The following is a 13,404-nucleotide window of genomic DNA, read 5'->3' on the forward strand; positions in this document are numbered from 1 at the left end:
AGAAGAGCATAACCCCATCCTTCCGGGTGCCTTTTAACCGCCTTCCCAACCCAGCCCAGACAGCGCCAGCTAAATTCAACTCCCTTAAAAAAAAATAATTCAAAAAGTTGATCTAATAATAATAAATAAATAAAAGGAGAAAAGCCACGTCATGAGGAAAATGGCCCCTTTTTATAGGAATGTCCACAACTCCCAAATAACCCATCTCTCACTCACTCACTCAGTTGTTGTTGTTGTTGTTGGGCCATGGAAGAAGAACAAAGGTGTGCAACAATGCAGAGTCCAAGCACAGAGGAAAGAGATGCGGACACCAAATCCAGAAAGGGAGGCCTCCTGAGCATGCCCTTCATCATAGGTACGTACACACACCACCAATTCCCCAAATCCGAGTCACAGAGGCGTTATTTAAAGTTGTTGTTATATGTTGTTGTTGCGGGCGCGCAGCCAACGAGTCGTTCGAGAAAGTGGCGAGCTACGGGCTGCTCCCCAACATGATAGTGTACTTAATGAAGGATTACAACATGGGATTCGCGGAGGGGAATAACATCCTCTTCTTCTGGTCTGCGGCTATCAATTTCATGCCTCTCCTTGGCGCGTTTCTCTCGGATTCTTATTTGGGTCGGTTTCTAACCATTGGGCTTGGCTCCATTGCTAGCTTCCTGGTACTTTCTTCTCTCTTTATTAATCTCTTTATTAATAATAATAATAATAATAATAATAATAATTTAATGTGTCGGTGAAAAAATATAGAAAATTGTGAGATGGGTTATTGATTTCAGGGTATTCCAACTCTGGATCTCGCATTTATTAGTTTCAAAATTTGGAACATTATTAAACTGCACTGTTTTTGCTTGCNTTTTTTTTTTTTTTTTTTTTTTTTTTTTTTTTTTAAATTGAAGAAATTTATTTACTGTTTCTTTTTAGGAAGATCTTCTGGTTCTTTGTGGAATTGAGTTTCAGAGTGGGGCTGTTGGATTTTTCATTCACAATTTCAGGGTTTTTTTTTTTTTAATTTTTATAATTTAAATCCAATTTTTTTTATAGCTTTTGTGTAATAAAGGTGTCAGTGATGAGATGGGATAATACTTTACTGTTTTTTCTTTTTATATTATTATTATTCTTCCTCTGGTGGGTCTTCCTTCTACATCTCACTTTTTCTTTTTCTTTTTTTTTTTTAAATAAAAAATAAAAAATCATGAAGTTAAATTTTTGGAATTTTATTCATTTTATGATTAATTAATTTATTTTAAACTGTATTTTTGAAGGTTAAAAAAAAGTGAAAGGAGAGTTTTTTTGTTTATATATATATATATTATAATTTTTATTGGTTTGTAGAAAAAAGGTGAAATACAAATTTTATTTTTTAATGTTTAAGCTTTGAAAATATCAAATAAGTGAGAATTGGATTTTACGACGTCGTTTTGTTATCTATTCTCTTACTCCAACAGGGCATGTTACTTCTATGGCTAACGGCGATGATTCCGGCGACGAAACCACCGGTCTGCGACCAGCTCCACCCGGAAACCTGTCGATCTCCAACGGCAGCCCAATTGACCCTTCTTGCCGCTTCCTTCACGCTAATGTCCATTGGAGCTGGCGGTATCCGGCCGTGCACTCTGGCTTTCGGCGCCGACCAAATTGACCGGCGGGATGATCCTAACAACAAGAGAATACTGGAGAGATTCTTTGGATGGTACTACGCATCGGCTTCATTTTCGGTTCTGATTGCATTGACCGGAATCGTTTACATTCAAGATCACGTCGGTTGGAAAGTGGGTTTCGGCGTTCCGGCGAGCCTTATGCTAGTGGCCACCGTTTTGTTCTTTGCAGCCTCGTCAATTTACGTGAAACAAAAGGCGACAAAGAGCTTGTTTAGTAGGTTAGCACAAGTCGCCGTCGCGGCGTTCAAGAATCGGAAAATAGCTCTCCCGTCGGCGTCGGCGTCGAATAAGTGGTTTTATCATACGGATTCTTGTTTTACTCAACCCTCTGATAAGCTCAGGTAATTAAAATTAATTTAATTTATATTATGTGTTTCTTGGTGTTGTGACAATTAATGTTGAGCATGTGGTTTTTAGTTAATGATTAAAGTGCCTTTCGCTTTTAGAAGCAGAGTATATGTGTTTTTCTTTATTCTAAAAGTGCAGTTTCTTTAGAATTACTTTAATCAAACTCCTTGAATTTATGATTTGGTTAATTAATTTCGGTTAATGTTCAATGGGTTTTGTTTAGATTTTTGAACAAAGCATGTGTGGTGAAGAATCCAGAGCAGGACATAGCAGCAGACGGCACAGCTGCAGATCCATGGAGTCTGTGCACGGTGGAGCAAGTCGAAGAACTCAAAACCCTAATCAAAGTGATACCCATTTGGTCCACCGGCGTGATGATGTCGATCAACATCAGCCAGAGCTCATTTCCTCTTCTTCAAGCTAAATCCATGGACCGTCACATCTCCTCCACTTTCCAGATTCCGGCGGGCTCCTTCGGCACCTTTGTCATTATCACCATAGTCATCTGGGTCATTCTCTATGATCGAGCTATTCTCCCTCTTGCCTCCAAGATTCGAGGAAAGCCAGTCCATTTCGGAGTCAAATCTCGAATGGGAGCTGGCTTGGTTTGCTCTGCTATGTCCATGGCGCTTTCGGCCATCGTTGAGAATATCCGCCGCGGAAAAGCGATAAGACAAGGCATTGTGGATGACCCCAACGCTGTCGTGAACATGTCGGCTATGTGGCTGGTTCCGCAGCATTGTTTGAACGGATTGGCCGAAGCGCTAAATGCGATTGCCCAAACAGAGTTTTACTACTCTGAATTCCCCAAGACAATGTCCAGTGTTGCTTCTTCGCTGTTCGGATTGGGAATGGCGGTGGCTAATTTGTTGGCGAGTGCGATTATGAGCACTGTGGATAATGTGACTTCAAAAGGGGGAAAAGAGAGCTGGGTTTCGAAGAACATAAACAGAGGGCATTTCGAGAATTACTATTGGCTGCTTACGATTCTGAGTGTGATCAATGTGTTGTATTATGTTGTTTGTAGCTGGGCTTATGGACCGAGTGTGGACCAGAGAAGAACCGCCATGGATGACGGCAAGATCAGCTCCCACGAGGAAGAGTTGTCGATGTTGGAAGCTAGAGTAAAGGAAGAAGGAGAGTTGCAGAAGCCCAAGGAATTGCAGGCTTGAATATGGAGTTGTGTGGGTGTGTGTGTGTGTGTGTGTGTATATATGTTCTTTTTGTGGTCTCAGTGTAATATTTGTTTGATCAAACAGCCAAAAAGGGGCATAATCATATTTGATATATAATCCTAAGCTTGCATTTGAGATTTAGATCGATCCTACTGCGACGAAATTCCTCATTTTCTCCGAGTTCGATCCGTTTCTATAACATTTTTCGTATGATCTTTCGGTATAACATAAACGAAGCTAATAAATTATGAACTAGAGATTACAAGTTCTCAAATAATGAAATACTAACAAAATGGTTGGTGTTCTTCTGCCAGCTTTTTCTTCAACTCTTTCTTGTTCACCTGCAGAGTTCAAGAGAAGTTTCAGTCTCAACCAGACAGAATGAACTAAAGAGACGGAGCAATTTCTGTTGTAGATTGCAACCGACCTTTCCCATGGCGTTCCGAGGCAGCGAGTCCTTCAACAATAACTCGGTCGGTAACTGGAAAAAAGGTGTAGTTATATTGTTAAACCAGGCTGCCTTTCACACTGAAATGGCAGTTTTAACAGCTAAAAACACCACTATGGATTGATTACATTACCTTGTATGGAGCAAGCTTGTCTTTAGCCCATGTGCGGAGATCATCTAAGCTCATATTAGGCTTGGACTGATCAGGCGGCGTTGCTTTAGAGTTAGGGTGAAGCACAATAATTGCACACACACGTTCTCCATAGTCTTTGTCTGGTAATCCCAACACACAACATTCTATGACAGACGGATGCTGCACAAAGTGATTTGGGCGGTGGTCATTTCATGTTTTTTATTCTTCCTTTCTTTGTGGTGGGTGTGGGTGTGGGGGTTTGTCTTTCACTTTCCTTCAGATAATGAGAATGAGAAAAAAGAGAATAAAAGGAGCAATGGGGTTACCTGCAAAATCACTGATTCGATCTCTAATGCCGATAACTTATATCCCCCGACTTTCATGATATCGGCATTCATACCTGAATCGTCACACAAAGGAGAATGTCAAATTACATAGAAATAAGATTGATATGAAATGTAACAGTTCAAGCCCAACGCTAACAGATATTGTCCTCTTTGGGCTTCTCCTCAAGGTTTTTAAAACGCATCTCTTAGGGAGAGGTTTACACACCCTTGTAAAAAATGTTTTGTTCTCCTCCTTAAACGATGTGGGATCTCATAATCCACCCCCTTTGGGGCCAGTGTCCTCGTTGGCACTCGTTCCTTACACCAATCGATGTGGGACTATTGCTGGCACACCGCCTCATGTCCGCCCCTTTCGGGGTTCAGTCTCCTCGCTGGCACATTGCCCAGTGTCTAGCTCTAACACCATTTGTAACAGTCCTTTCCGTTTCAGGCTTCCCCTCAAGGTTTTTAAACCGCATATGCTGGGGAGAGATTTCCACACTCTTATAAAGAATGCTTCGTTTTCCTCTCCAACTGATGTGGGATCTCTTTTAATAGATGATGTTGAGACTCGGACCCCCACAGCTCACATGCAGGTATTAGACAATGGCTAACCTTTTCCTTTTCGGTAGAAACAACTTCATCCATGATATGAAATTACAAAGAATAAAGAAGCGGGAGGGAAAGATGCGGCAGGTATTAGTTATACAGTTACAGAGTTCAAGAAAAAGAATAGTGGGACACTGATAAGTTAATGGTGGGGTACTTCAAAGTTATCTTGTTATTGGCTAAACTCAACTATAGGAGAGAGCTGCAGGGCCACTGAAAATATACAAAATTTACATGTCAATTCTACTGCGTATTGTAATTTGCGAGTGTGGGAGCATAGCACCAAACTAGCCTAGCTGACAAGAGCATGAAGCTCAGCAAGCTAATGTTTTCAAACATGATATGAACACACAAAAACATCTTTGAAATGCTTTGTTAACAACACCTAGCTGTCAGATGCATGTACCACCGTACTCCTACAGGACTAGCAAAGATGGGACACCAAAGGATCCCACGACACTCTAATGCTCCACAAGGAATAAGACACCATGTTTTATTCAACAGGGTAGAAGACAATGCTAGTTGTCTACTTGGTATCAATTCATTACTTAATCACATGCTCAGACCAGAAAACATGTCATCTGATAAGCAGGTCATAAAAGTGAAGAGTAAAAGGAGAGCCAGTTTATGAACTATGAACTATAATCGTAGCGTATTGGCACCAGGTAAATAATATGGTAACTTACGTCCTAGTATGGTGTAGTAACCATCTTCATCAAGTCTAGCAGCATCTCCTGTTTTGAAGAAACCACCATCAATGAATGATTCCTTGGTAACCTACAGAAAGAACCTGTACTTAGAATATAATCCCACTATTTGTAAGGTACAGGTGCAGGTAAGAAGATTTTAAGCTAGAATGTAAGTTTCAAACTAGTTGAGCCCAGTGCATCCCAAACATACAAGAATGATACCCAATACGAAGGCGAATCAACATGAAATGTTCGAATTACGTATTCGTATGGTTCTACCTACCTTGGGAAGCTTCCAATATTCTTTAAACATTGAAGGACTTCTAATACATAGCTCGCCCTCCAAGTTTGTGTCATTATTGCTCCCATCATCTGAAACAATCTTGGCCTAACACACGAAGAGTAAAGCATGTAAAAGAGAGTTAAAAGGTAGAAACAGATTAGTACATATGATTCAATGGTTAGTAGATCTTTCAATAAGACACTCATTATGTCAGATGCACAGGTCAACCAACACTGGTTTTACTGCCTTATTACATCTTTGGAGTCAAATTAACAAAAGTAAGTTTATGATACCCATTAATACTATTTAATATCTATGACTATGCACGCTTTTATTATCTATAGGACTGCAACAATGTTTTGTCCAAGATAGGAGAAATCAATTAATACCAAGATGCAACACCATTGGCTTTTATTTTTCTTCTAAAGGTCCGTGTCACCCCAAGGCCGAGACTAGCTTTAAGAGGCATCGAGGGACTTTCCTTCTTAAGCTCACCCAAAAATTCGAACCTACTCACTAAAAGACCTTTAGTGTAACAGTCCAAGCCCACCGCTAGCCGATATTGTCTTCTTTGGGCTTTCCCTTTTGAGTTGTCCCTCAAGGTTTTAAAACGCGTCTACTAGGGAGAGGTTTCCACACCCTATAAGGAATTTTTATTCCCCTCTCCAACCAACGTGGGATCTCACAATCCACCCCCCTTGGGAGCCCAGTGTCACAACCTTACTATGAAGAGAGTAAGTTGTGACCCTCACGCCATGACAAGCAAAGGGGCGTCCCTCAAGAGACGCCCATCTGGCCATATGCGGGCCAACGTAGAAGAATGCCATGATGCGATCGAGGAGGACGATGCATCATCCAACACACCACCACGCAAAGTGGGTATTGAAGACATGTTGAGACACAAGCATAACAGAGACATCAGCATAGACATGAAGGACAAGATAGGCTTGTTGAAGGGCCGGGTAGGGCCCCGGGCCTTAACCTCAAAAGTCGAGGTTCCGGAAGGAATTTGGTCATGCGGTTCGGGAGTTAAGTCCGTCCATATGAAATATGAATGCTCGCCAAGTTTGGTGTCGATCGGACATTGGACGGACAATGCACGACACCGTATGACACCTCACGAAAATCATGTCTACTCCTGGTAGAATGAAAATGGCTCAAAATGTACTATAGGGGGTACCATGGTGTTAGCTCTCCACCACCCCTGGGCCCTGTGGCCTAAGTGAGCTACCCTGTGGCACATACGTGTGTCACAGTGTGGGCGAGCGTGCCGAGACGAGTGTCTCGGGCGACCTCCTTTGAAATAGGTTTTTTAAGGACAGTACCGTGCCGGTATTGCGCCCTAGCCCGCGTGTTGGAGGTTGCTACATACACCCGCTATCCGGTACGGTATCCGTAAATGACTCGGCATGGGCACGGGAGGGCCTATGCCTCGATAGAACCCGGATGGATGGATGTTCGGGAAGCCCCGATGAGATGAACGACACGCGGGCCCATTCTCGATGGCACGACTGAACGAGTTATGATGGCCGATGACATCCCGAGACTCGGGATGGCAAGATGAGATGCGACGTTGTATTGAGAAACCTTGGCCCGAGTAGAGGCAAGGTCGAGCCGAATGAGTTGGCCTAGCGTAGAGGCAAGTCGGATGTGTCGCAGACGATTGAACATACACGCACAGGCTGCGTGTGTGGTTGAACAAGCTTGGATTCCGCACAAGCGATGTTCGATTGGCGAAGACAAACCTCGCCTAAGGTCCGACGAAGCCACAAAACCGGGGCGAAAAATATATATGGGGCTTAATTCCCCTTAAGGCTGGTCGTGAGCGTGTATAGATCACGACGTCGCATGGTCAAGAATGTAGGACCGTGACACCCAGCGTCCTTGCTAGCACACTGCCTGGTGTCAGGCTCTGATATCATTTGTAACAGTCCAAGCTCACCGCTAAGAGATATTGTCCTCTTTGGGCTTTCCCTTTTGGGCTTCCCTCCAAGGTTTTAAAACGCATCTACGAAGGAGAGGTTTCCACACCTAAAAAGGAATATTTCGTTCCCCTCTGTAACCAATGTGGGATCTCACATTTAGCCTTTTTTAATATGGCAATCGGAATTACATGCACGTCTTCATCACTACTTACATGGCTAACGATTGTGTGAAAAAATAAACAAGTGCTCAATACATGACTCTCAAAATCTTTGAATGGACGAAATTAACAACTTCCTTGAATTTGGCATTTCCTATCCCTCGACGGAGAATTCTTGACAAGGGCTTCTTGTAAATACCAATCTTTTTTTATTAATTCAAACAAGAAAATGTTTTTGTAACTTTCTTGAGATATATTATTTAGGGTAAGATCTTATCCCCTTGTTCAGTTTTTGTAAGCTCTCTCTATAAATGCAACAATCTAATTCATTAGGACAGCTAGAAATAAAAATCTGTAGATTTGTCTTTTCCATAGTATGAGTACTAACCTCCACACCAGGCAAGGGTTTGCCAACAGTTCCAATCTTTCTCTCACCATTTAAAGGATTTGAAATTGCCATGACAAACTAGAACACAAATATAACCAAGAGAACAGTAATTTTAGTGCTTTTCCTACCAAAAGATGAAAAGAAATAAAATGGCATCATATCATTAGAATACAACCTTGACAAAATCTTAAGCCAAATTCACTTACTTCGGTCATACCGTATCGTTCCAAGAGTTGGTGTCCAGTTACCGCCTTCCATTGTTTCATGATAGGAGGAGGGAGTGCAGAAGAGCCACACATCTGAAGAAGATGGGAGTAAACTTTAAGGCAGAAGTAGGGAACTTTGGAAGTTGGATACAGTTAAAAAGAGGTTAAAAAGATCAAATAATATTTTTAAACCCCCAACAATGATGCACAAACTCACCATAAGGCGCAACTGTCTTGCAGCATTGGCAGAAGCAACCTGTAGGTCCGGTTCCATTGCTTCATAACCTTGTAATAATCGAGCATACATGGTTGGAACCTATAAATCCGCAGATATTGAACTTCTCAATATGAATAATGATGCACAAATGTTCGAATAATCGTCAGAAACATGCAAAATAAAGAGCATAACCAAAAAATAGCAAATGCATAAAGCAAACCAATTGAATTAAATCGACTAGATATACTTGAGAGGGTTAGATAAGCTTTAGCGTATATGCTGCATTTATAATGTAGCCTTCTAGGCAGGTATAACAAGAAAAAAGACACGCATACTCGACATAAAGATGATGCTTACCCCGGTAAAAATAGTTATAGCATCATCATTCTTAGAACCGTTTGATGGATACGATTCCCGCCACCTTTTCCATATACCACTGACACTAAATTTTGGCATAAACTCCACCTTGATCAAGAACATGAAAAGCAAGCCAAAGTCAAGCGGACTTCGAAATTAAGCGAAAAAATTTAGGCATAAACAACGGCAACGATCTCGATGAAGTTAAATTACCGTGGAACCTGCGTAGATAGGGGCCAACAAGCCATTGAACAGCCCATGAACATGTATATTACTAGTTAAAATCAACAATTTTTCCACTCTATTTTAAATTGATACTGCAACAAATGTACAAAATTCAAGGATATGATGCAGGGGAAGACAATGCAGAAGTTGGTCAGCTGATGTATATTCCCAAGCTTTTGACAAGGTCTGAACCTGAAATAAGACCAAAGGATCCAAAAGGATTAATATTAATTTTGAATGTTGGACCTCATATTTATCACACATGGAAGACCATAGCATACCTGTGAAGTGATGCTTTTATGTGTGTGAACGACTCCTTTTGGTTTACCAGTTGTACCACTCGTATAAATCACCAAGGCAGGATCATCACCTGCACATTTGAAATGAGAAATAAAAAAACACGGTCTGGTCGGTACAATGAATAGTTTCAATCATTTATCTTACTCAAATTCTCAACTGTTCCCTGAAAAACTCTTTCTGCATCCATTTCTATATCAGTTGATTGATCACGAGAATTTGTTTCTGAATAAATATGAGGAACTGGTGGAATAAGAGAAAACTTTGCAGCCGTTTTAGCAGCAACACTTTGCATAATTTCAGCATGATCTTCAGTACTCAGTATCATCGAGACCTCCTATAGTCAAGTATGATATTAAATACTTTTACGACGTTAGAAAAGGTGTCAGTAGGCAAATAATCCACACTTTACCTACCTATAAAAATAAAAAGGAAGTTCTAAATAGATGCTAACAGATGAAACTAGTCAAAGTAGAACATTCCATTAGTAAGAAAATCATATATGCTTGATTCAAGAGCCAGAAAAATGAGTGATGTAGTAGGAGTTTCTGAAATTTTAGGCGCGTTATAGGTTACACAACCAACAAAGTGCATAATTTAACTCAATAGATTGCAAGTAAAATGGCAATAAGTTGTGAGAGGGTAGGTTCAAGCAAACCGAATCATTCAAGACGTGTAAGAGCTCAGGCTCTGGATAGTTGAGTGCAAGTGGAACAGCTACACCTCCACTAAACCAAGTCCCCAGCAATCCAGCAAGAAATTCAGCCGAGGGTTTTGCTATGATTCCAATTTTAGCTCCGTCAAGATGCCCATGTCCCTTTCACACCATTTAATAAGATTACAAATCAGTTGCGTGAAAGTATCAATAAACTATAAAGAACATACTTATCATGCTTAAAGTAAATACAACACGAACTTAAAGTTCTAGTAATGGCTCGAGCGTCAAAACAATGACTTACGTGGTAAAAATAGTCCATTATTGACGTTTTCTTAGAAACATAAAAGAACACATTTTGAAGTTAAATGTCTAATCATGTCAACATTTTGATGTTTTATCGTCCACGTTATAAGACATCGATTGGATCTTCTGCTTACTACAATCCTATGACAACCAATCACCAAAGTTTACCTCATTCATACAAATATACAAAGCAAAGGCCACAGTATCAAACTAGAATATTCAGTTTTCACTATAGAAAGTGGACATACTGTACGTAGATCACAGCTAGTGAATAGATCAGATATCTTTAGTGCAGATGAGATTAGTTGCATGTAACTATGACTTTTCATGTTAGCTCTGATAGCGACATTCTCACGGCATGTTGACCCGTGCTTGGCAGCTGATTTGACCACCTCCATGAAGGTAGAAGAACTTGATACTGCATAACATGAGAATAAGAACAGGTAAAAACAGTTGACACCAAAATTCTATATTTCCAATTGGTTGAACTCCAGTCAGATTCCACGATTGAGCTTAGTTATACATCCGTGGAAATTAACACAAAAATACACTAAGATCTAGCCCAACCCCACTCGGACTGAGGTTATAATAGCCCAAGCCCACCGCTAGCAGATATTGTCTTCTTTGGGCTTTCCCTTTCGGGCTTCCCCTCAAGGTTTTTAAAACGCATCTGCTAGGGAGAGGTTTCCGCACCCTTATAATGAATGCTTCGTTCTCCTCCCCAACCGATGTGGGATCTTAGAAAGGTAACTAAGGTAACTGAAATGGGATCAATCGCCATGGCTCAATGATTGGTATCAGATTTAAGGAGATCATATTCATTGAAGAGTAACAATCTCATGATTCAGCTTCAATTATAAGTACAAGAATTCTACCACAAAGATCATTTGAACCATAATAAACTAGATTAAGATGCCACCACACTAGCTAAATGGCGGAACCAAAGTGACCAATATCATAACCGGTATCAGATTGAAGAAGATTATACCCACTACCACTTGTTAAACTATCGATGTGTTTAATGCTTGCCTAGGTGAAATATTCAAACCCCACCTCCCCTTTTCATCTCAAAACATTTTCTTAGCTTTCCAACACAAGAATCCACCATTACTTCAGCTGGAAATGAAGAGTAAAAGTTCGAGAATGAAACCCATATAAGAACAATAAAAAACACAATTCCAAATGAGCCATAAACTAAATAAAGAAGTGCAAAAAGAAATCCCCACTATTCCCCATCTATACGCTTACCCTGAATAATCAAACAACTAAAAAGCAAGAAAACTCACCTGAAAACAGTCGAGAACGTGGAAAACAGATCTTAGGAATGCTTCTGTGAAGACGAAGGCAAGCAGAACACGACTGAATGGCGATCAAATGAGAAGGGGCAAAGGATAGATGACAAATACGACGAAATAAATAGGTGGAATAATTAAATGTAAAAGAGTTCATGAAGAAAGGTTAGGTGGGAAAGGAAAAGGCAAATGGACCAAAGGCGGTGGGAGTAACGGCTTGTATGCAGTATTGGTTATGGCGATTGGAGGCGCTGGATTAATCATGTGGGGGCTCGTAAATGGGTATTAAATTTGCCATCTGGGGTTTTTAGTTTGGGTTTTGGGTTTGTTTCAAAAGATGGTTCGAAAGTAGATTCCGATTTTGCTGGGCTTCGTGGCGATCGCGACGTCCGTGTGTATCGAGCCACCGCCAATAAACGTTGCTTATTTAAGATGCCCACTGCAAACGAAAGCTGTTTTTTCATTCTCCTCCAAAAACGGACGGAAAAATGGAGAGAATTAAAAAGCAACTTTTTTCTAAGTTTATCACTGATTTGTGATATGGTTTGATTTGATTTCCCCTTCTCCCCCATCGCTCTCGTTGTTTGTGCCATAAAATTAAACACTATAAATATATGCATATTAATTATCCATAAATAAGGTAATTAGGTCAAATTAGGTGAATAATATTATAAATGATGTCACGTTTTTTNCTTTTTTTTTTTTTTTTTTTTTTTTTTTTTTTACAAGTTACATTAAAAATAATTTAAAGTATAAGAGCAAAACTTTGAAACTTCGACAAATTTTTGCACCACCATCGTCTTATTTAGATACTACTGTTGAATTGATGAGAGGATTGAGTTTGTCGTCGTAGTGCTTTGATTGTAGACGTGGTTTGTCGTGAAACACTAAAGGAAGTCGTCATTGAAGCCTTGGGTTACCACCTGTTCGTGCAAAGTTGAAGAAGAGGTCAATTTGGTCTAGTTCTATTCGTGTAGCTCGTTTTGGTTCACTCTATACTCTAGAAGTCAACCCGTGATATGAACTTCAATTATTCTTAAATGGTTAGAAATTGAGTAGATAATAATATAGAGTTATAGTTTAGTTAATGTATTTTAAGACTTTTTATTTACTCTAAGTTACATTTGTATATCGGCTAATTATGGTCATAACATATAATTTCACAACTTTTAAAATTATAGGTCATGTATGTTGTTTTTGTGAAGTAGACTTACAACATGCGGTAAAAGAAAAGAGCATTTGTGCTTTTCTAATAGTAGAATCATTCTAGTGCATTTGTGTGCTTTTCTAACAGTAGAATCGTTCTAGTTTGGCTTGATAAATGTTGCTTGTGAAGTAGTTCAAATAATCTAAATCTTAATTTCTGTCGAGGTGATTCCTTATCGTTACAAGGTTCTTACTCATCAATAAATTTGTTAGATCAAATTTCCGAGAGTTACAATAATTTGGAATGAAATCAAATCGATTTTAGGGGGTTTTCACCAGGTTTTCATATTTAGAGAGCGGGTTCTTAGATTCATTGGCTAAGGTTACCATATCAACAATCTATCCTTCTGTCTAAGTTGATCTTGAGTCTTTAAAATGTTTTTAAAATTTGCTTTTAAATAGGTTTTATAAGGCTACCTATTTCTGTAAAAAAAAAAAAAAAAAATTCACAAATAATTGAGGGTAGAGAAAATTTGACAATGTGATTTATTATTAATAGA

At 39.7% G+C, this 13,404-nt stretch overlaps 2 protein-coding genes across 2 annotated transcripts; one reads left to right on the plus strand and one right to left on the minus strand.

Moving 5' to 3' along the window:
• The first annotated feature begins 198 nt into the window (after positions 1-198).
• Positions 199-3,323, plus strand: LOC111779371 (protein NRT1/ PTR FAMILY 1.2-like). Its single transcript, XM_023659526.1, has 4 exons — positions 199-355; positions 445-662; positions 1,449-2,002; positions 2,233-3,323. Exons 1-4 carry the CDS (start codon positions 247-249, stop codon positions 3,179-3,181), a joined length of 1,830 nt encoding a protein of 609 aa, XP_023515294.1. The 5' UTR covers positions 199-246; the 3' UTR covers positions 3,182-3,323.
• LOC111779370 (malonate--CoA ligase) lies at positions 3,276-12,220 on the minus strand. Its single transcript, XM_023659525.1, has 17 exons — positions 11,693-12,220; positions 10,655-10,824; positions 10,104-10,262; positions 9,593-9,782; positions 9,430-9,518; positions 9,271-9,340; positions 9,137-9,189; positions 8,924-9,031; positions 8,567-8,665; positions 8,350-8,442; positions 8,144-8,221; positions 5,673-5,777; positions 5,387-5,477; positions 4,092-4,165; positions 3,766-3,945; positions 3,612-3,665; positions 3,276-3,525 (listed from the first exon to the last, which is right to left on the minus strand). The coding sequence occupies exons 1-17, from the start codon at positions 11,853-11,855 to the stop codon at positions 3,469-3,471; spliced, it is 1,833 nt and encodes a 610-aa protein (XP_023515293.1). The 5' UTR covers positions 11,856-12,220; the 3' UTR covers positions 3,276-3,468.
• Positions 12,221-13,404: the final 1,184 nt, after the last annotated feature.

Source organism: Cucurbita pepo, chromosome LG17 (genome assembly GCF_002806865.2).
Source record: "Cucurbita pepo subsp. pepo cultivar mu-cu-16 chromosome LG17, ASM280686v2, whole genome shotgun sequence".
Lineage (NCBI taxonomy): Eukaryota > Viridiplantae > Streptophyta > Magnoliopsida > Cucurbitales > Cucurbitaceae > Cucurbita > Cucurbita pepo.

Excerpts from the sequence above, each read along its gene's own strand:
- LOC111779370 (XM_023659525.1), bottom strand. The coding sequence starts at position 11,855 with ATGAACTCTTTTACATTTAATTATTCCACCTATTTATTTCGTCGTATT. Across the intron at positions 9,783-10,103 it reads TACACGTCTTGAATGATTCG|GAGGTCTCGATGATACTGAG; the intron begins GTTTGCTTGAAC and ends ACTTGACTATAG. Across the intron at positions 3,666-3,765 it reads ACAAGCTTGCTCCATACAAG|TTACCGACCGAGTTATTGTT; the intron begins GTAATGTAATCA and ends CCTTTTTTCCAG.
- LOC111779371 (XM_023659526.1), top strand. The coding sequence starts at position 247 with ATGGAAGAAGAACAAAGGTGTGCAACAATGCAGAGTCCAAGCACAGAG. Across the intron at positions 356-444 it reads GAGCATGCCCTTCATCATAG|CCAACGAGTCGTTCGAGAAA; the intron begins GTACGTACACAC and ends GCGGGCGCGCAG. Across the intron at positions 663-1,448 it reads GCTCCATTGCTAGCTTCCTG|GGCATGTTACTTCTATGGCT; the intron begins GTACTTTCTTCT and ends TTACTCCAACAG.